This window comes from Lithobates pipiens, unplaced genomic scaffold (genome assembly GCF_037356315.1).
Source record: "Lithobates pipiens isolate NorthernLeopardFrog02 unplaced genomic scaffold, aLitPip1_a1.2 Scaffold_19, whole genome shotgun sequence".
NCBI lineage: Eukaryota > Metazoa > Chordata > Amphibia > Anura > Ranidae > Lithobates > Lithobates pipiens.
In genome coordinates, this window is record NW_027507764.1 from 48,670,514 (window position 1) to 48,696,226 (window position 25,713).

General features: G+C 42.3%; 1 protein-coding gene across 1 annotated transcript in view; it reads left to right on the forward strand.

Annotated features, from left to right (window-relative positions):
- The window catches only part of THSD7A (thrombospondin type 1 domain containing 7A), a 443,828-nt gene that overhangs the window by 397,317 nt on the left and 20,798 nt on the right, over positions 1-25,713 (forward strand). Inside the window, exons 24-28 of the mRNA XM_077490719.1 lie at positions 1,653-1,826; positions 2,439-2,534; positions 5,312-5,394; positions 7,635-7,848; positions 23,102-23,189. Of these exons, the coding sequence (XP_077346845.1) occupies positions 1,653-1,826; positions 2,439-2,534; positions 5,312-5,394; positions 7,635-7,848; positions 23,102-23,189 (655 nt within the window). The remainder of the gene's footprint in view (positions 1-1,652; positions 1,827-2,438; positions 2,535-5,311; positions 5,395-7,634; positions 7,849-23,101; positions 23,190-25,713) is intronic.

Genomic DNA, 25,713 nt, shown 5'->3' on the forward strand with positions numbered 1-25,713 from the left:
GTTGGGTCCCAGCTCAGTGTTGAGCTTGTGCAAGTACAGGGTTGTCATCTCTACCAAGCAAGATAAACTTCTCAGCTCCTGACTACCAAAGGCTATAGACTTCGAATGCCACCCAAAATCAGGATCATCATCTCCTAGTACCATTTATGGCCAGCTTTATAGGCTTCTGGTCTGGGTTTGATGCTACTAAGGAGCTTGCATTGTTCTTGAATTGATTAACGCAGATTCTCTCGTACTGCTCATAAAACATTTTTTTTTTCAATTAAACAATTCAGTAATATAAGAGAATAATTAGACATGCAAGCATGATTCAGCCATCTCATGATGTCCACTGGAACATTAAGACTATATAAGCGTTCCAGGTTGAAACCCAAACTCCCCACTTTTATTGGGGTGGAGAAAGGATAGAACCTCTATATTGGTATCATTGCTGTCTGTGTCTTTTTTTTTTTTCTGGTGACCACTATTTCCTTTCTTATTTGACTTGGTGTCACTGGGAATAAATATGAGCAGAATTTTTGCTAGAATTTGGCTTTATAGGCAGGAGTGGAAGGTGTTTTCTTATAGGAAGCAGACAGCCCCAGTAAAGCTTTATCTTGGGGGGGGGGGGGGGGGGGTCGAAATTCAGGACCAGCAGAACTCCATTCAATTTATTTGCAGGCTGGTTGTACTGAAGTTAATCCATCAGTAGACTTCAGTAAAACCAGCCTGTCCGATTTCCACACTGCCGGTGGCTATAGCTGCAAGCAATGATCATTGTATTCTGACGTTTGGGAAACCTCCCCTTGTCAGAATACAAAAGCTCTGTGGGAGGGATTTAGTATTGATGGTTGAAAGAAAGAAAATTGGTAAACACACAAATCCGGTTCTGTCAGGGGAGAGGAGACAAATCGTGAGCTCCTACCACATAGGAACAACAATCTCTTTCCTCCTTTAGTTAGTCACCCCCCCCCCCCCCTCTCAGTTAGAACACATCTAAGGAACGCATTTACCCCTTGATCGCCCCCTAGTATTAACCTCTTCCCTGCCAGTGACATTTATACAGTAATCAGTGGCTATTTATAGCACTGATTGCTGTATAAATGTCACTGGTCCCAAAAAAGTGTCAAAAGTCTTCAATTTGTCCACTGCAATGTCTCAGTCCCAATATAAATCACAGATCGCCACCATTACTAGTACTAGTAAAAAAAAATTAAAAAATAGTAAAAAATGCCATAAATCTATCCCCTACTTTTTAGACGCTTTAACTTTAACAAACCAATCAATATACGCTTATTGTGATTTTTTATTTTTTAACAAAAATATGTAGAAGAATACATATCATCCTAAACTGATGAGGACATTTGCTTTTTTTTTTTATGTGGTATAATTATTATAGAAAAAAGTACAAATTATTGTGTTTTTTTTTCACAATTGTCGCTTTTTTTTTTTTTTGTTTATACCGCAAAAAATAGAAACCACAGAGGTGATCAAATACCACCAAAATAAAGCTCTATTGTGGGACAATTTTGTTTGGGTACAACGTCTCACACCCACGCAATTATCAGTTAAAGCAACTCAGTGCCGTATCGCAAAAAATGGCCTGGTCGTGGCTGAAGTGGTTAATTAGATCACTTTCTGTAGGAATGTAACATCTTATATTCACCTTGTAGGGGACTGCTATTTGAATGACTGGTCGGAGTGGAGTTTGTGCCAGCTGACCTGTGTCAACGGTCAGAATCTTGGGTTCGGAGGCGTTAAGGTGCGCTCAAAGGCAGTAATTATTCAAGAGCTGGAAAACCAACATCTCTGCCCGGAACAAATGTTAGAGTCCAAACCATGCCACGGTATGTATAATGAATAGTCTCACTGACACTTGATAAGAGTATGTATAATGCAAGAGGGCAGAAATATATTTTAAAGATTATATTTGAAAATATGTACTAAAACTACAAGAAAGTATTAGAAAGTCTAAATATAAGACATCATACATTTGTAGTTTTCATAGAGCAGTTATTATATAGTATACAGTAACAACATTCATGAGTATATTTGAAATGTTCAAGGCAATTACTGGACACTATTTGATGTAACATAACCAACCAGACAGTTTGAGCTGTAGAAGAATGTCCAACTCATGATTGGGGCCATGCTTGAACCTAGTGGGTTGGGCTTGGTTCGGCATGGGTGGGTTTTAAATTTACCAGCGTAGCTTCAATACGTTTTTGCACAGGTCAGGATCATGATGTAATTCAGTGACAGGCAAATAATTTGATTTTGAGGACCTGAAAGGAAACTTCAAGAGTCCCAAGATTTGGAAAATTGTGTAACTATGTTCACGTGGCTTTATTTGAAGTACGGTATTGGGGCGGCTTCTTGGAAGCCAATGTAGTACCTACATAAAGATAATCTCTATTAACATTACTAACCCATCCTGTTCTTTCTTGTTTCCTGCACAGACGGGCAATGCTTTGAATACAATTGGTTAACGGGTCCATGGAGATCATCTTCCCGGGCAGTTTGGTGTCAAAGATCAGACGGGCTCAATGTGACAGGTTAATATGGTTTTATAATTTCATTGTTTCCAAATTACACTTTACCTTTTTAACAATAGTCGCCACCTAAAGTAAAAAAAAAAAAAAAAAAAAATATATATATATATATATATATTAATATATATATTACACACACACACACACACAAAATCAGCCACAACCTTATGGCCCACCTAATATTGAGTAGGTCCTTCGTTTGCCACCAAAAGTGCCATGACCAGTCGGGGCATGAACCTCGCTAAACCTCTGAAGGTATGCTGTGGTAGCTGGCACCAAGCTGTCAGTAGCAGGTCCTTTAAAGGGATTGTTAAAGTGGTTGTATACCCACATTTTTAACTTTTACCTACAGGAAAGCCTATAATAAGGCTTACCTGTAGGTAAAAAAAATATCTCCTAAACCTGTACGGTTTAGGAGATATTCCCCTCGGTATGCGCCGCTGACTGCAGCGGCGCATGCGCACAAGGGTTTTCTCGCCGTCAAAATCCGGCAGCAGCCGAGCGGCTGGACTGAAATCTCCCGCGCGCATGCACGGGAGTGACGATATCGCGGCTCCGGCCACTCACAGCGCCGGAGCCGCGATACCCGGAAGAAACGCCGAGGGAGCATGTCAGCTCCCTCGGCGTGGATCGGGCCAGATGTCGGGGCCTCGTTCTAAGGTAAGTATTTCATAATGAGCTAGTATGCGGTGCATACTAGCTCATTATGCCTTTTGCTTTGCAGGTTTAAAAAAAAAAAATGTGCGGGTTTACTACCGCTTTAAGTAAATTTTTGTTATTTTTTTTTTAAATAACAAACATGTTATACTTACCTCCACTGTGCAGCTTTTTTTGCACAGAGTGGCCCCGAACCTGCTCTTCTGGGGTCCATCCGTGGCTATCTCTGCTTCCTCCCGCAAGTACTTCTCACATTCATGCGAGCTCCCTCGCATGGTGAGACGCACTTGTGGGCGCGCTCCCGTGATACAGCCGGCGGCTATAGCCGCTCGCTGTATCACACAGCCCCGCCCCCGGCGCGCCGCGTCATTTGATGTGATTGACAGCAGCGCGAGCCAATGGCTGTGCTGCTTTCAATGCATCCACTCTAGCCAATCAGCGGCCAGGCTGAGCGGCGAAGAGGATGTTGGGGGGCGAGCGTGGGACTTTCGAGGAGTGAGGTAAGTAAAATGGGGGGGGGGGGCTGGGGGCGCCGGCACTGTCAGATGTTATTTCACTGTAATGCATTGAATGCATTAAGGTGAAAAAATATTTACCTTTACAACCCCTTTAAGTCCTGTTGCGAGGTGGGGCATCCATGGATTAGACTTGCTTTTCCAGCACATCTTATAGATGTTATGCCGGCCATACACGGTTCGAATTTCAAAAGAATTTTCTTTCGAAAATCGTATCTAAGAATTTTCGTATGAATTTCCCACCATTAGTGGACTGCAGCAACAGCCGATTTTCGTGTGGAAATAAAATTTGAGGAATTGAACATGGTGTAAATTTTTTGAAAAACTAACGATTTTCTAATCAATGATGGGAGAATCGTGCGAGAAATGTAATAAGAAAAGAAAATTTACAGAGATAAAAGAAAATTTACGGAGAGAAAAGAAGATTCCCGGCCAATAAAATTCTTTTCTGTAGCACCATGAGGTGAAATTGAAGGCTTGGTCGGCCGAATTTCTAAAATCAATGGTGGCATCATCGGATCACAAAAAAAAACGAATTTTCTGATTTTGAAAAGAAAATTCGTTCGAAATTCGACCGTATATGGCCTGCATTAGATTGGATTGAGATTTGCAGGCCAAGTCTATACCTCGAAGACACCTTCTTCCATTACTCTGATTGGTCTGCAGCTCCGCAGCCCCATACACAACAAAATGCGATGCTCTGTGTGTTGTGACACTCTGCAATGTTCGAAGCAATGTTTGCAATGTTTCTCAGCTCCAATCCTCAAGGCGCACAAAAAGGTCATGTTTTTAGGCTTTCCATTATTTTGCACAGGTAATTTGCTTAGTTTCACTGCCTTAGTAATTACCACAGCTGTTTCATCGGAGAGAAATCCTGAAAACATGACCTGTTGGGGCTCCATGTCTTTATGGACATTGCTTTGTGCACTGTTGCGCAGTCATGTTGGAACAGGAAGGGGCCATCCACAAACTGTTCCCACAAAGTTGGGAGCATGAAATTGTCCAAAATGTCTTGGTATGCGGACGCCTTAATGCCGCGTACACACGGTCGGACTTTCCGATGGGAAATGTTGGATGCGAGCTTGTGGTGTATGCTCCATCGAACATTTGCTGTCAGACTTTCCGCCAACAAATGTTTGATAGCAGGTTCTCAAATTTTCTGCCAACAAAACGTTGTTGTCGAAAAGTCAGATCGTGTGTACACAAGTCCATTGCACAAAAGTTCACGCATGCTCGGAATCAAGCAGGAGCCGCACTGGGCTATTGAACTTCCTTTTTCTCGGTTCGTCGTACATCTTGTAGGGCACCGCGTTCCCCACGTTCGTAATTGTTGGCCAACATTTGTGTGACCGTGTGTATGCAAGACAAGTTTGAGCCAACATCCTTCGAACAAAAATCCACAGTTTTGTTGGCGGAAAGTCCGATTCTGTGTACGCGGCAAGAGTTCCCTTCACTAGATCTAAGGGGGCCAAGCCCAACCCCTGAAAAACAATCCCACACCATAATCTCCACCAAATGATTTGGAACAGTTCAATATGCTTTGTTCATATTTCATGGCTGAGGTTTACAACCAGTTTAAGTATCTTTGGCTTTTTTCCTGCCTTCCAGGAGGCTGTTTTGAAGTCCTCAAACCGGAAAGCGAAAGGATATGTAATCCGCCGTGCACACAGCTGCACTCCTACTGCACAGAGGTAAGAGCCGCCACCGGGGAGAGATCACATGTCTTTATGCAGCGGTTCCACTACATTTCCCGCATCATCCATAACGCAGAGAGAAGAATGGCTTCTTCTTAATTGTCCTATAAGTATGATGGATGGCTTGTCGCTGTCGCTGCTGAAATCTCAATTTGTACAAAGTTGTATAATTATTTTACTGCGAGTTTCACTTGTTTTATCACTTTGTCTATTAGCCTCCTGCTGTCCGCTGAGCCCCAAGTGAGGTTAACAGTGTTACGTCATGGAAAAAAAAAAACCTTCAGAGTATCTAAGCAATTTCATTAATAGGAATCAATTATAAAAAATAAAAAACGCAAAAAAGAGAAGCATATGCAGCAAGGGCTCATATAAGTTCTAAATGGCTATAATCGTCTTAGTTTTGCTATTAAGATGGTCAAAATTGTTTTTTTTTTTAAGTTTTTGATAGATGGGAAAGTGTTGGAATATCCCCCCCCCCCCTTTTTTTTTGTTGCAGACTTTATCACCATGAGGGAGGGTTTTCCTCACTTCCTGTTGTGTCACCACAACAGGAAGTGAGCAGAATTGCCCCAGTGGAGGTCCTGTCGCAATCGACAGGTCTATGGCTTCCATTAATGAAAAGATTTTACTAAATGAAGGAGGCAGACCTTTTATTCATCCACCCGTCCTCCATTCATAAAGCGCTTTTCATTGATGGAGGCTTTAGTACAGCTTCTAGGAATAAAGGAAGGGGTGGAAAGGGTGGGCATAGTGGGCACTCTTGATATGCGCCATCAACAGGTCTATGGATTCCATTAACGAAAAGTGCTCAATAAATGAAGGAGACAGACCTTTTATTCATCCACCCATCCTCCATTTATAAAGCGCTTTTCATTGATGGAGGCTTTAGATCAGCTTCTAGGAATGGAGGAGGGGGACGTAAAGGGTGGGCATAGTGGGCACTTTTGATGAGCGCCATCTAGGAAGGAAGGAAGGGGATGGAAAGGGTGGGCATAGTGGGCACTCTTGATGAGTATCATCGACAGGTCTATGGCTTCCATTAACAAAAAGTGCTCAATAAATGAAGGAGGCAGACCTTTTATTCATCCACCTGTCCTCCATTCATAAAGCGCTTTTCATTGATGGAGGCTTTAGATCAGCTTCTAGGAATGGAGGAGGGGGACGTAAAGGGTGGGCATAGTGGGCACTTTTGATGAGCGCCATTGACAGATCTATGGCTTCCATTAATGAAAAGTGCTTAATAAATGAAGGAGGCAGACCTTTTATTCATCCACCTGTCCTCCATTCATTGATGGAGTTTCTAGTACAGCTTCTAGGAATAAAGGAAGGGGATGGAAAGGGTGGGCATTGTGGGCACTCTTGATGAGCGCCATCGACAGATATATGGCTTCCATTAATGAAAAGTGTTCAATAAATGAAGGAGGCAGACCTTTTATTCATCCACCCGTCCTCCATTCATAAAGCGCTTTTCATTGATGGAGGCTTTAGTACAGCTTTTAGGAATGGAGGAGGGGGACGAAAAGGGTGGGCATAGTGGGCACTCTCGATGAGTGCCAATGTCAGGTTTTATATAGTAGGTATAGCTTCCATCAGCGAAAGTGCTCAATAAATCCACCCGTTCTCCATTCATAAAGCGCTTTTCATTGATGGAGGCTATAGTTAAGCTTTTATGAATGGGGGAGGAGGGAGGAAAGGGAGTGACACTCTTGATGAGCGCCTATGGGCAGGACCACCAGCAGCACCAGAAGATTAACTGCTGCAGTGGTGTGGGAGTTATGGGAGGGGGGGGGGGGGGCAAGGTGGAAGATTTCTATGGAAGACCGCAGCCACCAGCGCAAGGAACACTTTTCATTAGATAGAAGTACCGTCCTTTCTTCTAACCTACAAAAAAAAGTAGGATTTATTTATTGGTAATATAATCTCATAGAAAAGCCAACACGTTGTGGGGCCAAGGCACTCCTTCATCAGGGCTTGAAATAGTTATCAGGGCTTGAATGGAAACAAACGACCAGACAAATCTGTATTACATCTCACTTTTTTGCTCCTGGGGTATCAATGAGGACAAAATATTACCCGCGGCAGCACAAGGTGAACGATTCTGTGTATAGAGCACAATCTTCTTGCTAGAATTAGTAGAGATATTATTATTATTCCTTCTAGTAACATAATGGAGTGGTTTCAGTGGCACCCATTGAGCACACATTCGGGAAGATTGAACTTGCGTCTCTCTTTTGTAGACAGGATCCTGCGGCTGCGAAGACGGTTACACGGAGGTGATGTCATCAGATGGGACCCTCGATCAGTGTACCCTCATCCCTGTAGTGATTATCCCCACCTCCGATGAGAAGAAAGGGGATGTAAAGACCAGTCGAGCCATCAACCCCACCCAGCCATCGAGCAGTCTGTCCGGCTATGGTGGGAGGACGTGGTTTCTGCAGCCTTTTGGTTCAGGTAGGTGACCAGTGGAAGAGGTGGAGACCATAGGCAGCCAATCATTGCACATTGAAGACACTGACTAGACATGTGCGGTTCGTTTCATTCCAAATCGAAATTCGAATGAATTTTTTGTTGTTCAGAAATTCGGATGTTTCCAAATTTCCGAATGACAATAGTACGAGCTTAAACAAATTCGAAATAACTAAATGAAATTCAACCGAAATTCAAATTTTAATCAAATTTGAAGAATAATTTGAAATGGAATTTTAAAACAAGACAATGATAAACTAGAGTGGAATAGAATACAATAGAATAGAGTAACAGAACACAATCAAATAAAAATTTTTTTTTTAGAATCAAATATATTAGAAAATAAAAGAATAGAAAATAAAACAGAAAAGAATAGAGAAGAATATAATAGAAGATAAAAGAATAAAAAAAGAATGCAATAGAATAGAGTAACAGAACACAATAAAATAGAATCAAATATAATAGAAAATAAAAGAATAGAAAACAAAAGAAAAACAGAAAAAAATAGAGAAGAATAGAAAATAAAAGACTATAATTAACTAGAATAGAAAAGAATACAAAAAATAGAGTAACAAAACACAATAAAATAGAAAAAAATTGAATCAGATATAATAGAAAAAAATAGAAAATAAAAGAATAGAAAACAAAAGAAAAACAGAAAAAAATAGAGAAGAATAGAAAATAAAAGACTATTTTATTGTATTCTTTTCTATTCTAGTTAATTATAGTCTTTTATTTTCTATTCTTCTCTATTTTTTTCTGTTTTTCTTTTGTTTTCTATTCTTTTATTTTCAATTTTTTTCTATTATATCTGATTCAATTTTTCAAGAATAGAAAATAAAAGACTATTTTATTGTATTCTTTTCTATTCTAGTTAATTATAGTCTTTTATTTTCTATTCTTCTCTATTTTTTTCAGTTTTATTTTCTATTTATTTTCTATTTTATTGTGTTTTGTTACTCTATTTTATTGTATTCTTTTCTATTCTAGTTAATTATAGAGTAACAAAACACAATAAAATAGAAAATAAATAGAAAATAAAACTGAAAAGAATAGAGAAGAATAGAAAATAAAAGACTATAATTAACTATAATAAAAAAGAATACAATAAAATAGAGTAACAAAACACAATAAAATAGAAAAAAAATGAATCAAACATAATAAAAAATTAAGAAGAATAAGAAGAATAGAGAAGAAAATAAAATAGAAAAGAATAGAGAAAAACAGAACAGAAAATCAGACTATAATAAAATAGAATAGAAAAAAAGAGAATTGAATAGGAAATAAAAGAATGGAATAGAAATTAAAGGAATACAATACAATACAAAAGAATAGAATGGAGTAAAAAACAAAAGAATAGAATAGAAAAAAAAAACAATAGAATAGAAAAAAACATAGAAAGAATATATCCTTCTTTCAAATTTCAAATAGATTAGAATAGAATAGAAAAAAAAAAGAATAGAAAACAAAAATAAAACGATAGAACAGAATAAAATAGAATATAGCCATCTTCCCAAATTCGAATAGAATAAATTTGAATTTGAATAGATTAGAATAGAATAGAAAGAATTTAACTGTCTTACGAAATTTGAATTTCAAATAGATTTGAATTTTCCGAATTTGATGGAATTGAATTCAGGTCGACCGAGTTCCGGACATTTGAAGCAAATTCAGAAACTAATAAACAAAACAAATTGACAAAAGTGAAATTAAGAAATGTAACGAAACAAAATGATTTAAATGCACTAACAGAAACATAGTTACATAGTTAGTCAGGTTGAAAAAAGACACATGTCCATCAAGTTCAACCACAAAAAAAAAAATAATAATAAAAAAAAAAATAATAATAAAAAAATAATAATAATACAATGCATTGCTCAGAACAGTGGAGCCATAATATATGGCTGGGAGTTGTATTCCAGGTGCTCAAGCTGTGGTGTCCTCTCAGCCAGCAATAGACAATTCAGTCAAACGAAAAAGACAGCTGGCAACTCCATAAACCTCGATCTTCTTTATTGTTACATACCAGTGAGTATATAAGCAGTGGTTAACGCATTTCGGCGATGAGCCTTGTTCACAAGGCTCATTGCCAGAACGCGTTAGCCACTGCTTGTATACTCACTGGTATGTAACAATAAAGAAGATCGAGGTTTATGGAGTTGCCAGCTGTCTTTTTCTCTTGACAAAATTATTTAAATAACTAATCGAAACGAAACAAAATGTTTTCGTTCTGCACATGTCTAACACTGACCCCAGCTGGGAGCCAGATACATCTTTGTAGTGGGCCAGATGTGGCCCCATGGGAGAAGTTTCAGCCATCATAGCTAAATTTTTTCAGCTCTATTTTATCGTCTTACAATAAAGGAAGTCTGTTTATGCCGTAATACTGGAGTACCGGATTTTCCTTGCATTTACACTATATTGTCAAAAGTATTGTGACACCTGCCTTTACACGCACATGAACTTTAATGGCATCCTCAACCCGATAGAACATCTTTGGGATTAATTAGAGTGGAAACTGCCAGGCCTTATCGTCCAACATCAGTGCATGATTTCACAAATGCTCTTCTGGAAGAATGGTCAAACATTCCCATAGACACACTCTTAAATCCAGAGGCGGCTCTAGACTTTGTGAGGCCTTAGGCAAAACTTAGACATGAGGCCCCACTCACACCCATAATGGCAAAAATATTTTAAAAAACTATTAAAAATTAACTGTATAAATGCATATATTAACTTAAATCCTATGAATTCACAGTTGCTATAAATTTCTCTAACCAATTATTTTTTAATCAACTATCATAACATAGGGTGGGTGGGTAGGTATGATATATATATATATATATATATATATATATATATATATATATATATATATATATATATATATATATACATATATATATATATATATATATAGATATATATATATAGATATATATATATATATAGATATATATATATATATATATGTTACACGCACACAGATATAGATCAAATTGTGCAGCTGCCTACTTATTATTCTCTGTGCTGTCTGTCTTGTAAATGTAAAATAAATGTGTCAACAAACTTATTCTTGCATATAACCTGTTTAATGCAACAAGGATGCAACAAGTGATTTTTTTTACAAAAATGGAAAACATAAAAACATAGAAATATGTAACTTGGCATATTTGCTCAGTAGTGCATGGAACATAATAGGTGTAAAGTGCAATATTTCTCAAGTAAGAAAATAACTCAGTTTCTTGTTTTCTTTAGCAAAACATCAATAAAATATAAAAAAAACCTTAAATTGGAAGTTTTGTCAGAAAATTAAGTCCTGGTAGATTTAGTGTCTATACTGTTTAAAATGTAGTAGTAGTAGTACACTGTCTCACCCCACTTTGCACTTCCTTAGTTGCTCTCCATTTTTAGACACTGTTGAGTTTGTAGAGGCCAATCTGCTGACAGCCTTAAAGTGACATTAAACTCTCCTATCCTATACAGCCAAGGAAGCTGCTTCTGTTTGATCTGCAGCTACCATGGTGCTGCTCCAATAAATGCCTGTCAATTCTGTACACGTGTCTATTTACGGTGCCTGCAGGAAAACAGCCTGGTGTAAGAGTGCCCTATTAGAATTCTCAGGCACTTACTGAAAGTCAATCAAAACAAAAACAAACAAAAAAAAACTTTGTTTCAATATACAATGCCACAATACATGTGCTAACTATAGTTGGGGCTCATACACAAATCCCCTGGAAAGTTTTAACAGTAATACATTTTTTTTTAATGTTTCAATATCAGAAGTTTCAAAACATTCTCCTACATTTGACAGTTGTAAATTCATCTATCACAGATGAATAATTTAATTTTGAAGCCAGATCACGTTCAATGGACAAAACTGCTAAGGCAGATAATCTCTCTTGGCTCATAGTTGATCTTAAGTAAGTTTTTATTAATTTTAGTTTTGAAAAGCTCCTCTCAGCTGATGCAACAGTAACTGGAATTGTTAAGATGACTCTCAATGCAATATAGATGTTTGGATAAACGTCAGTTAAATTGTTATCAATGAGATATTTCAAGGAATCGGACATATTCAATTTTGGAGGTACAGTACGCATACACATTCGTAGCTCTTCATACAATTCCAGACCTCTTATGTCAGAATCAGAAGAATTAGGTAAAGTAAGTAGGGCTTCAAGTTCTTTGCAGTCTTCTAATAAGTCTTTCTCAGATTTCATGCATAAAGAGGAGATATCATATAAAAATCCAAAATTGCTGACATAGCTTTTTAAACCTTCAAAGCGAGGCTCAGCACTAGCACGAATCTTGTCGACAATAACATTGAAATATTCTGCTCTAAACCTGTCTGCAGGGTTAACAACTGCTTCATCTGGACACTCATAATCAAACATTCTTTTGGTCCTGCGTATCCTGCACTGTCGAAATTCTTTTGGAATGTCCATTTCTTCAGCAATTTCTCTGGCAGTAACAATGGCAGAATTAAAGCCATGTTGGCGATATTCTTTCAGCCAGCACAGGAAGGCCTCCAAATGTTTTACTGCAGTGTCCAGCTGCATACAAGACTTTTGCCACACCTTGCTGATAAGGTTGATTTTTACTAAAATCTCATACCATACAATTAATGACAGAACAAACTCGTATGACAAAATTTCTTCTTTTAGTGAATTACATTCACTACAGAAAGCAGGATCAGCATTCATCTGTGTCATCTCTTCCAGGCACTCAGCAATTTCTTTTAGCTGGTAACGGACAGCCTTTACACTCTCGACTCTGCACTCCCATCTGGTTTCTGACAATGGCTTGAGGGTAATATTTACCTTCTCTTTTAAAATTGCCCATCTATTGGATGAGCCAGAAAACAATGTGTAAAGTCTTTGCAAAACGCCAAAAAATAATTTGGCTTTTACACAAGATGCTGCTGCATCACCCAGAACCAAATTCCAACTATGGCAACCACAGGGTGTAAAAAAAGCTAAAGGATTGATATTTAATATCCTAGTTTTTACACCACTTTTCTCCCCTCGCATGTTTGCTCCATTGTCATATCCTTGACCACGGCAATTTTTGATGTCCAAACCTGATTCCTCAATTTCCAGCAGTATGGTTTTAGTTAACTCTTCAGCTGTCGTTTTCTCAACTGGTAAAAATCCAATAAAATGCTCTTCAACATCTCCAGATATTTCATCAACATGTCGTAATACCACAGTCATCTGTTCAATGTGGCTCACATCCCTAGTGCAATCCAGAATTATGGAATAATATTTAGCTTGAAGAATTTTTTCAATTACTTTTTGCTTGACAAGTTTGGCCATCAATGAAATTAGTTCATTTTGTATGTTTTTTCCCAAGTAATGGTTGTGAATACGTTTCGCTTCAATTCGTTGCAAGTGTTCACGAAGAACAGGATCAAACCTTGCACAAAGCTTTATTAGATCGATAAAATTGCCACTATTCTCTTCCTCTAAATTATCTCTGTGTCCTCGAAATGGCAAGTTATGGCATGACAAGAATTGAACAGTGGCTATAAGCCTTTCCAGAATTTCATGCCAACGTTGCTTTTCCAGGAGTATTTGCTTTTGCACCGATGCATCAATAGTTTTCCCACATCTAAATCTTTTCTCAGTTTCCATCCATGTGATGATGTTCTTTAAGTGGTCAGAACTGTGTTCATGCAAACCAAGACGATTGCTCAGGTTCTTCCAGTCATTGCAGCCATTAGACACTAAAGCGCTCCCTAATGGTGAGAACAAACGACAGGCAAAACAGAAAACACAGTCCTTGCTTTTGGAATAAACTAACCAGCGCCGGTCTTGTGTTTCCTTGTTGCTTAGAACCCTGGTGTAATGAAAGGTAGAAAAATGTCTTTTTCCACTGTCTAATGGAAAAGTTAAATTTTCTTCCCTTACTGGTCCTTTCTGTATAAAACAGATTCGGTCTTTATCTTCCACTGGAAAAGTCCATTCTCCAGGATCATAACTTAGAGGCTGATATGTAGACTCTGATTGCTCAGAATCAGGAACACTAGGTCTTTCTTGAATTCCTTCTTCTGCGCTACCCCAAATGGCATACGATTCAGATTCAACAGAAGTGCTTGGCTGTGAATCATCTTCTATTTCAGTCAAAACTGATTCCATCGTCTCGTGTTGATGCTCAGGCACCTCTTGACTTGTATTTATCTTGCCTGTCTTCAAAAACTTATGCATAGAGCCACGTAGCTCTTGTTTGCATTCCTCAAAAGCAATATTCTTTTTTCTTTTTTGGTGACCAGATTCAAATTTTCGCCCTTTGTCACGTTCTCTTCCACCTTTTTGCATATTTGTTTTAAATTTATGGAAAACTAAAGTAAATTCTGCTAATCTAGTAATTACACACAGTGTACTAACACACAATTTTAGAACAAAATAAACAAAATGGTAAAAAGACCAATGCTGGAACAGAATTTAATTGATTGAAGTGATTTCTGCTTCTGGTCTCTCAATTGGTCAAACTGTTTTCATGCTAAATCACTTGCTGTTGTCACACCCTTTATAAGCAAACAAATTCACTGGTTAACAAGGGTACTTGCATAATGAGTTTTTCAGTGTATATCTGACAAAAAGCTAAGAGGCAGTCCAATCCAGTTAAGAGGTAGTCCGATCTGTGGGACAGTCAAACCCAGCTGAGGGACAGTCAAACCCAGCTGAGGGACAGCCAAACCCAGCTGAGGGACAGCCAAACCCAGCTGAGGGACAGCCAAACCCAGCTGAGGGACAGTCAAACCCAGCTGAGGGACAGCCAAACCCAGCTGAGGGACAGCCAAACCCATGAGGGATAGTCAAATCCAGCTGAGGGATAGTCAAATCCAGCTGAGGGATAGTCCAATCCAGCTAAGGGAGTGCGACAGTTCAATCCAGCTATGGGACTGTGACAATCCAATCCACCTAAGAGACAGTCCAATCCAGCTAAGGGAAAGTCCCAGATAAGGGACAGTCCGACCCAGATAAGGGACAGTCCGACCCAGATAAGGGACAGTCCGGCCCAGCTAAGGGACAGTCCGGCCCAGCTAAGGGACAGTAACAGATAAGGGACAGCCTGACCCAGCTGAGGGACAGTCCAATATAGCCGAGGGACAGTCCAATCAGATGGGGGACAGGCCAATCAAGCTATGGGAGTGCGGCAGTTCAATCCAGCTATGGGACTGTGACAATCCAATCCACCTAACAAACAGTCCAATCCAGCTGAGGGATAGTCCAATCCGGCTGAGGGATAGTCCAATCCGGCTGAGGGATAGTCCAATCCGGCTGAGGGATAGTCCAATCCGGCTGAGGGATAGTCCAATCCAGCTAAGGGAGTGCGACAGTTCAATCCAGCTATGGGACTGTGACAATCCAATCCACCCAAGAGACAGTCCAATTCAGCTAAAGGACATTCCCAGATAATGGACAATCTGACCCATTTAAGGGACAGTCAATCCAGCTGAGGGACAGTCCAATCCAGTTGAGGGACAGGCCAATCCAGCTATGGGAGTGCGGCAGTTCAATCCAGCTATGGGACTGTGACAATCCAATCCACCTAACAGACAGTCCAATCCAACTAAGGGATAGTCCAATCCAGCTAAGGGAGTGTGACAGTTCAATCCAGCTATGGGACTGTGACAATCCAATCCACCCAATACACAGTCCTACTCAGTTAGGGACAGTGTGACCCATCTAAGGGACAGTCCAATCCAGTCAAGGGTCAGTCCAATCAGATGAGGGACAGGCCAATCCAGCTATGGGAGTGTGACAATCCAATCCACCTAAGGGACAGTCCGACCCAGCTGAGGGACAGTCCGACCCAGCTGAGGGACAGTCCGACCCAGCTGAGGGACAGTCCAATCCAGCTGAGGGACAGTCCAATCCAGCTGAGGGACAGTCCAATCCAGCTGAGGGTCAGGCCAATCTAGCTATGGGAATGTGACAGTTCAATCCAGCTATGGGACTGTGACAATCCAATCCACCTGAGAGACAGTCCAATCCAGTCAAGGGTCAGTCCAATCAGATGAGGGACAGGCCAATCCAGCTATGGGAGTGTGACAATCCAATCCACCTAAGGGACAGTCCGACCCAGCTGAGGGACAGTCCGACCCAGCTGAGGGACAGTCCGACCCAGCTGAGGGACAGTCCAATCCAGCTGAGGGACAGTCCAATCCAGCTGAGGGACAGTCCAATCCAGCTGAGGGTCAGGCCAATCTAGCTATGGGAGTGTGACAGTTCAATCCAGCTATGGGACTGTGACAATCCAATCCACCCAATACACAGTCCTACTCAGTTAAGGGACAGTGTGACCCATCTAAGGGACAGTCCAATCCAGTCAAGGGTCAGTCCAATCAGATGAGGGACAGGCCAATCCAGCTATGGGAGTGTGACAATCCAATCCACCTAAGGGACAGTCCCAGCTGAGGGACAGTCCAACCCAGCTGAGGGACAGTCCAATCCAGCTGAGGGACTGTGACAATCCAATCCACCTAAGGGACAGTCCAAACCAGCTAAGGGACAGCCCAATACAGCTATGGGAGTGTCACAGTTCAATCCAGGTATGGGACTGCGACAATCCAATTCACCTAAGGAATAGTCAAATCCAGCTAAGGGACAGTCCCAGCTAAGCGACAGTCCAATCCAGCTGAGGGACAGCCAAATTCAGCTATAGGAGTGTTACAGTTCAGTTCAGCTATGGGACTGCGACAATCCAGTACACCTAAGGGACAGTCCAAATCAGCTAAGGGATATAGTCATAGTCTGACCCAGCTGAGGGACATAGTCCAACCCAGGTGAGGGACATAGTCCAACCCATCCAATCCAGAAAAGGTACAGTCCCAGCTAAGGGACAGCTAAGCCCACCTGAGGGACAGTCCAAACCATGACACAAGAGAAGGTCAGAGACTGTGTATGAACAATGATACAGGAGATGGTCGGAGACTGTGTATGGACAATGATACAGGAGATGGTCGGAGACTGTGTGTCGACAATGATACAGGAGATGGTGAGAGACTATGCAGACAATAATACAGGAGATGGTGAGAGACTATGCAGACAATAATACAGGAGATGGTGAGAGACTATGCAGACAATAATACAGGAGATGGTCAGAGATTGTGCAGACAGTGCTACAGACGATGGTCAGTGCGGACAATGATACAGGAGATGGTTTTATTATGGTAATGACAAGCAAACTCTTACCTGGTTAACACGATATCAAACGTTGGAGCCACAGACAGGGAGCTGACAGACAATCACCCCAGAAAGATGCAGGAGATGGTCATAGACTGTGCGGAAAATTATACAGGAGATGGTCAGAGACTGCACAGCCATGATACAGGAGATGGTCAGAGACTGTGTGTGGACAATGATACAGGAGATGGTCAGAGACTGTATGTGGACAATGATACAGGAGATGGTCAGAGACTGTGCGGCCATGATACAGGAGGCAATCAGAGACTGTGTGGCCATGATACAGGAGACGGTCAGAAACTGTGCGGCCATGATACAGGAGACGGTCAGAGACTGTGTGGCCATGATACAGGAGACGGTCAGAGACTGTGCAGAAAATGATACAGGAGACAGTTTTATTATGGTAATGACAAGCAAACTCTTACCTTGCCAACACGGTATGAAAAGTTGGAGCCACAGACAGGGAGCTGACAGACAATCACACCACAAAGATACAGGAAATGGTCAGAGACTGTGCGGACAATGATACAGGAGACGGTCAGAGACTGCGCGGCTATGATAACAGAATGAGCATAATTGATAACTTATCAGTGTAATGCTTCTTCATCGTCAGCAGGTTTAGGGAGAGGGTAAATAAAACTGCTGTATTACTTAATTGTAATAAAAAAGGTGGTACTGTCACACCATTCTGTACTGTCTGGCAGAGGAATATGAATCACAAAAATAGCTGCACAGAATTATAAATCTTTTGGTGGAGGAAACATTTCACATATGTGTGTGAATATGTGTGTGAAAGCAGAACTGCAGCAAGATAATGAATTAAAATAATTAAAATGAAAAAGAAAATAATCCCTCCAGTTTGAATGACAGCCAGCCTCATTCAACGGCATTCAACTGGAATGTACATGCCCTCAGCCTGTCATTCAACAAGTAAGGAGAAGGGCACAATGATGATCCCATCCAGTGGTGGCTGGTGCTCAAATTTTTTTTGGGGGGGTGCAAACTGAAAAAAAAGCAGCAATTGCAGGCTCACTGTGCCCATCAAACACAGCCACTGTGTCATCAATTGCAGCCACTGTGCCATCAATTGCAGCCACTGTGCCATAAAACACAGTCACCAAGCCCATCAAATGCAGCCACTGTGCCATAAAACGCAGCCACTGAGCTCATCAATAGTTGTCACTGTGACAGGGTACAGTACAGACAACGATGATGAGACCAATAGACAGAGATTGGGTACAGTACAGACAGACAGCATGTCTAAGACGGAAAGGATGGAGTGTAATGGAAGCTAATAAAAAGTAATGGAAGTATTGGATAGGAAAGTTAGGAAAAGGTGAATATGATCCAGAAAGGAAGAGTCACCCATAATACTAAGCTTTTGCTGACTCGCACATTGTGGATCATGTTACAGGAAATGGATAAAGATATGGCTTGTGCCATGATGGGCCCATTAGCTACTAAGGTTCATAGAGAACCAACCTTCAGTATGGTGGAACTATTCTAAGCCCCTGTACACACCGACTGAAAATGTCCGATCGGACTGCGTTGTTGGATAATCCGACCGTGTGTGGGTTTCATCTGACTTTTTCTGTCGGAATGTCCGACCAACAAAGTTTAACAGCTGGATATAAAATTTTCCGACAACATGATCCGATCGGACTTGGTCCAATCGTTTGTAGAGAATTCCGATTGGACAAAGTGCCCAGATCAAATTACGAGATCAAAGCTATTGGCTACTAGCCGCAACGTAGTCCTGTCGCAACGATCGAACGTCATCACGTTCCGAACAATCGGATTTTCCAACAACTTTGTCCGACCGTGTGTATGCAACACCAGGGCTAATTCTATTGATCTAGCAAAAGGCATACCAAAACCTCAGTAAAGCAGATGACAAGTTATTCTTTTTTTTTTGGGGGGGAAAATAAAAGTGTCTTGTTAATCACTTGCTTACTGGGCACTTAAACCCCCCTCCTGCCCAGACCAATTTTCAGCTTTCAGCGCTGATGCGCTTTGAATGACAATTGCGCGGTCATACAACACTGTACCCAAATGAAATTTTTATCATTTTTTTCCCACAAATAGAGCTTTCTTTTGGTGGTATTTAGTTACAGCTCGGAGTTTTATTTTTTACTAATAAAAATTACAATAAATCATGTTTAATAGTTTGTTATAAAATTTTGCAAACAGGTCATTTTTCTCCTTCATTGAAATGCACTGATGAGGCAGCACTGGTGGGCACTGATAGGCACGGTTAAGGTGGCACCAATAGGCACAGATAAGGCGATACTGATAGGCACAGAAAAGGCAGCACTGATGGGCACAGATAAGGCGGCACTGATGGGCAAAATGGGCACAGATAAGATGGCACGGATGGGTGGCACGGATGGGCACGGATAGGTACCACTGATAGATGGGACTGATGGGCACTGATAGGTGGCACTGATAGGTGGCACTGCTGGGCACTGAGGGGCAGCACTGATGGGCACTGTTAGATGACGCTGATGGGCACGGATATGTGGCATATGAGGTGCAGCAGTGTTGTTGAGGCAGATTGTGGGCACTGATAGGTGGCACTGTGGGCACTGATAGGTGGCACTATGGGCACTGATAGGTGGCACTATGGGCACTGATGGGTGGCACTACAGGCACTAAGGGCCGGTACTGATGGGTGGCACTTTTACTTTAATTAGGTTGCACTGGCAGGGGGCAGGTGGGTACTGATAACTTGGCCGTGATCGGGGCCGATCATGGCCGCCGGTGATCGGCTTTTTTTTTTACTGGCTCTGTTGTGATCACATGATCAGCTGTCATTGGCTGACAGCTGATCACGTGGTAAGGGGTCGGGATCGGCCCCTTGCTCCGATCCGTGATCAGGCGAGTCTCATAGACTCGCCGATCACAGAGCTCGCCACGCGCGCCCCTCAGGGGGCACACAGGCCGCTCGTGCACGGGACGACGTCAATAGACGTGGTCCCGGGAAAGCAGGTCCACGCTGTAGCCGTCATTCGGCTATAGCGCGGATCTCAAGCGGTTAAAGATACATGAATGAATAGGTCAACATTTTCAAAAGATTCATTTCAGAAAAGAAGCACTTTGCCATGAATGCAGAAAACAATTTAAACTCCTCCAATAATTCATAATAGGACTTGTGGATGCATTGCTGTAGTTTTTTTCACACGCACACACACACACACATATATGTATATATATATATATATATATATATACATATATATATATATATATATATATATATATACACACACATACATATATATATATATATATATATATATATATATATATATATATATATATATATATACATATATGTGTGTGTGTGTGTGTGTGTGCGTGTGAAAAAAAACTACAGCAATGCATCCACAAGTCCTATTATGAATTATTGGAGGAGTTTAAATTGTTTTCTGCATTCATGGCAAAGTGCTTCCTAAGTTCCTTATATATATATATATATATATATATATATATATATATATATATATATATATATATATATATATATATATATATATATATATATATATATATATATATATAAATATTAATATTAATTTATAGTTAGAATACCTGCTCCTGCTCCTCGCCTCGGTCCCCTGCTAAAGCCAGCAGGACAGGGAGGAGCAATACACGATGTTCTCTCTCTGCTTGCAGCAGTGCAATCTGGGAGTTGTAGTCTCACTGTCTCTGCAGAGCACAGGCACCAGATGGCCCTATTGAAGTCTGTGTGCTGTGCTCTGTTGGAGAACTACAACTCCCGCCATGCATTGGGGCCGCCATCGCTGACTTGGGGAAAGGCTGGAGGACGGCGCTGTGGCAGTGGAGCCTGCTATTGGATGCAGGCAGCTTGAGCCATGCCCAGCACCACCATCCACCATGATAGATTGTAGTCCCGCCTCGTCTGCCGCCGCGGATCGCGGCGGTGGCACGCCAGAAAGCACCGTGCACGAGTCAGCTCACCATGCGCAGAGCGCCCGCCGCCCGCTCACCCTGCCGCTTGCGAGTGCCGCCCAGTTACATAATGATGATGATGATGACAGTGAGTCAACACACAGACACACTGTCACACAACAACCGTAAATGCAATATGCAAATTAGGCAATCGCGCGACGGCGAGGCCCTTTCTGTGGGCGAGGCCTAAGGCAATCGCCTAATTTGCCTAATTAAAGGGCCGCCTCTGCTTAAATCTTGTGGACGGACTTCCCAGAAGAGTTGAAGCTGTTATAGCTGCTCAATATTGAACCCTACGGACCAAGACTGGGATGCTATTGAAGTTCATGTGCGTGTAAAGGCAGGTGTCCCAATTCTTTTGACAATATAGTTGTATTTAGCTTTGGAGTTGGATGGGAGCCTGTTCAGCCTGAGCACCCGACCCAGAGCCTTGGAATCCAGTGTGGGTTGCAGCGCTGCTTCACCTATTACATATTTATCGGCGTATAACACGCACCTTCACTTTATGAGGGAAGTTTCAGGAAAATACTTACATTTTAAATAAAGAGCTATGAAGCAAAATAAGGGTCAGTGCCCATCAATGCAACCTAATCAGTGCCCATCTGCAGCCTCACCATTGCCATCAGTGCAGTCTTATCGATGCCCATCTGCAGCCTTGGCGAGGACAGGGAGGGGAGCGACACAATCACCAAAAAATGGCCCGGTCATTGAGCAGCCAAATCTCCTGGGGCTGCTCAATGACCGGGCCATTTTTTGGCGATTGCGTCGCTTTAACTGACAATTGTGCGGTCGTGCGACACTGTACCCACAAATAGAGCTTTCTTTTGGTGGTATTTGATCACCTCTGCAGGTTTTTATTTTTTGCGCTATAAACAAAAAATGAGCGACAATTTTGAAAAAAAAAAAAAACACAATATTTTGAACTTATTGTATTTTGTAATAAATAGCCCCCCAATTTTTTTTTAAAAAAAGCGAATTTCTTCATCAGTTTAGGCCGATATGTATTCTTCTACATATGTTTGGTAATAAAAATCACAGTAAGCGTATTTTGATTGGTTTGCGCACAAGTTATAGCGTCTACAATATAGGGGATCGATTTATGGCATTTTTATTATTATTATTATTATTTTTACTAGTAATGGTGGCGATCTACGATTTTTATGGGGACTGCGACATTATGGCGAACACATCGGACAATTTTGACACATTTTTGGGTCAATTATACAGCGATCTGTGCTATAAAAATGCACTGATTACTGTATAAATGTCACTGGCAGGGAAGGGGTTAACACTAAGGGCCTATCAAGGGGTTAACTGTGTTCCCTAGTGTGTGTTCTAACTGTGGGGGGGAGGGGACTGACTATATTAGATGACAGATCGTGGTTCCTAGCTATTAGGAACTCACAATCTCTCTCTCCTCTCCTTGCAGATCTGGGATTTGTATTTTTACACACACACACACGTCCCTGTTCTGCCTCTCGTGCCCACGATCACTCGCGACCGGCGGTCATCATAACCGCCGATCACGACCATCGGCACCCCCGCATGCGCGCACCTGCTATCCCACTTAAAGGGACCGACGTACAGCTACGACGGTTCGGGGGATCGTGCCGACCTGCCACAGTATAACACCGGTCAGCAAGTGGTTAATACAAAGTCCCGCCTCCTATGATAGACAGAACAGTCGTCCAATACCAGCCCAGAAGACGGGACTTCCTATTACACATGCTGCTGTGTAAACAGGAGATTCTCTTGTATGTAATCTGACGGCGCTCGTCCCGCCCCCTCCCAGGCTGCGCTGATATATACTGTAGGGCCACAAAAGATATATATATATCCAAATTATCGGGGGGGGGGCGTATTAAACCAGAACGCGGGGCCGCAATTGGCCCACAGGCTGGACTTTAGACATGCCTGGCATACAGGATGGCTGACTTTAATATGCGGCATCCAAAATGTAGCAATGTATTTATTAATGGGTGGTATTAAGTGGGTTATTCTTTGTGTTTCCTCTGTGATATTAAGATAACAAAATCCTTGTGCTGACTAAAGCCTGATATATTCTATCTCTCTAGATGGGAAGCTGAAGACCTGGGTCTATGGGGTAGCGGCGGGGGCCTTTGTGTTGCTCTTATTTGTGGTTTCAATGATCTATCTGGCCTGGTAAGTTTTTTTTTTTATTTGTTGTTTTTTTGTTTGTTGTTTTTTTTTATATTTATCCAAATGTATTTATCTTTTACAGTGTTACAATGTCTCGTTTATTTTTATTAAATTTTTTTCTTTTTCTTTTGCTTGTAATGGAGTGCAGGGGCTCATTCACAATAGCTGTTGAGGGGTGGTAAAACCCTGTGGCTGAGCTACGATTTTACCGCCCTCCAACTGTTCTCAGCAGAGGCAGTAGCCACGGGGTGGGGGGGGGGGGTGTACACGTGCTGTGGTCGTGCTTTGCTTCGTGGCCACTACAGGGATCCCGAAATGACACCCCTTTTTCACTTTTTGGTGGGTGTTGTGACGGGGCCAGCGAGGTGTCAATCTCGTCAATCGAGGCGGCGACATTGACCTCCTTTGCTAGTTCCATCTACCTGGAGCCGCGCTCAAAATGAACTGACTTTTCTCCGTGTGTGGGCAAGTCCGTTCATTTCAAAAAGTCAGTCGGACTCCCGCTATAGTGGGCAGGTCCGCTCGTTCGGAAAGTCCGGCGGACCTCCGCTGCAAAGTCTAGCGGTTTGTCCACCAGACTAAGTCCGCCGGATAGTCCGATCGTGTGTACGCGCCATAACAAATACAAATTTATCCAAAGTTACGAATTATTAAAGGCGCATATTATTATTATTATTCAGGATTTATATAGTGCCAACTAGGGATGAGCTTCGTGTTCGAGTCGAACATACGTTCGACTCGAACATCGGCTGTTCGCCCGTTCGGCGAATTCCGAACGTCATCGGCCGTTCGCGCCAAATTCGTGTGGCGCTCACGGCCCACAATGCACTGCGTCATCGCAGTGCATTGCTGGCTCATGATTGGCCAAGCATGCACTGTGACCCCGTATGCTTGGCCAATCACGGCGCCAGCAGCGAGGAGAGCCATGATTGGCCACAGGCAGGCTGTGTAGTACACGCCCCACACTATATAAGGCCGCCAGCGCGGTGGCCTTGTGTAGTGTGTTGGCGTCTGAAGCAGTTAGTGGGTGTTCTGTGTACCTTCAACGCAGTATACACCGATCGTTATCTTCTGTAGTGGTTGTTGTCTGCTTGCCCTGACCGCAGTATACACCGCTATATTCACCTTACCTATATAGCTAGTGATCTATCTATCTTTTATAATAGAGCTTGCAGTCAGTGTTAGGAGCTTGTGCGTGCTGTCTGCGTGCTCTGTACCCAGTACACACCGCTATATCCACCTACATAGCTCTTCTCTATTTGAGCCCACTTGCCATCTGCAGGAGTTATTGGAAGTTGTGTGTGCCTCCAGCACAGCACAGTATACATATGTATATACCCCTTTATCTCTGGTGTTCTATAATAAAGGCATCTGCAGGAGTTAGTGGGTTTTTTGTGCCTCCAGCACAATATACACCTGTATCTACCCTTTATTGCTGTTCTCTAATAGAGCCATCTGCAGGGCTTAGTGGGTGTTGTGTGACTCAATTACAGTATACCCCTTTATCTGTGGTGTTCTATAATAAAGGCATCTGCAGGAGTTAGTGGGTTTTGTGTGACTCCAGCACAATATACACTACCCAACTGCTGTTTTACCCAACTCCCTTCAGGCCATTACCATGTCTGGAAGGCCAGCAAGGAGAGGCAGACAGGCGCGAGCCGATAAAAGAGGGCAAGCAGGCTCTGTGTCTAGAGACAACAGTGCTGGTCGTGGACGCGGTGCATTGTCATCAGCACGTGGCCATGGGACACGCTTGTCCTTCTTTTCGGCAGCTGGACATGTTGAACCGCAACATGCCAACGACTTGGTAGAGTGGATGACCAAGCCCTCTTCATCCTCCTCATCCTCTCTCACCCAGTCTCAGGGTACTAGCAAAGCAGCTGCCAACTCATCGTCTTCCCTCCTCTCAATGTCATCATCAGTGACTCCTTCCCTAGACCTACCACGTCCTCCTGAGGAGTCTCCTGAACTCTTTGAGCACAGTGTTGGGTACATGCTCCAGGAGGATGCCCAGTGTTTTGTAGGCTCTGATGATGACACTCAGCTAGAGGAAGGCAGTAGCGTGAGCACAGAGAGAGGGGATGCTCAAGAAGGACAGCAATCTGGCAGTCATGTTCCACAAGCTGCAGCATATTGCCAGGTTTGCTACAGCGATGAAGAGGGAGGGGATGATGAGGGCACTGACTCCATGTGGGTGCCTGGTAGGAGAGAGGGGGAGGAGGAGGCACATGTCCAACGAGGCAGGATGCCCTCCGGGGGCCAGCTTAGGGGCAGCACACCGACTGAATCACACCGCAGAGCTCCGCCTGTGCAGGGCGCTGCCTCTGCGCGTTATTCTAAAAGTTCTTTGGTGTGGGCCTTTTTTGAGATGAGTGCATCAGATCGCACCGCTGCTATTTGCAACATATGTCTCAAGCGTATCTCGCGTGGCCAAAACATCAGCCGCTTGGGCACCACATGCTTGACCAGACATATGTTGACCTGCCATGCAGCTCGTTGGCAAGCGTACCTCAAAGACCCACACCAA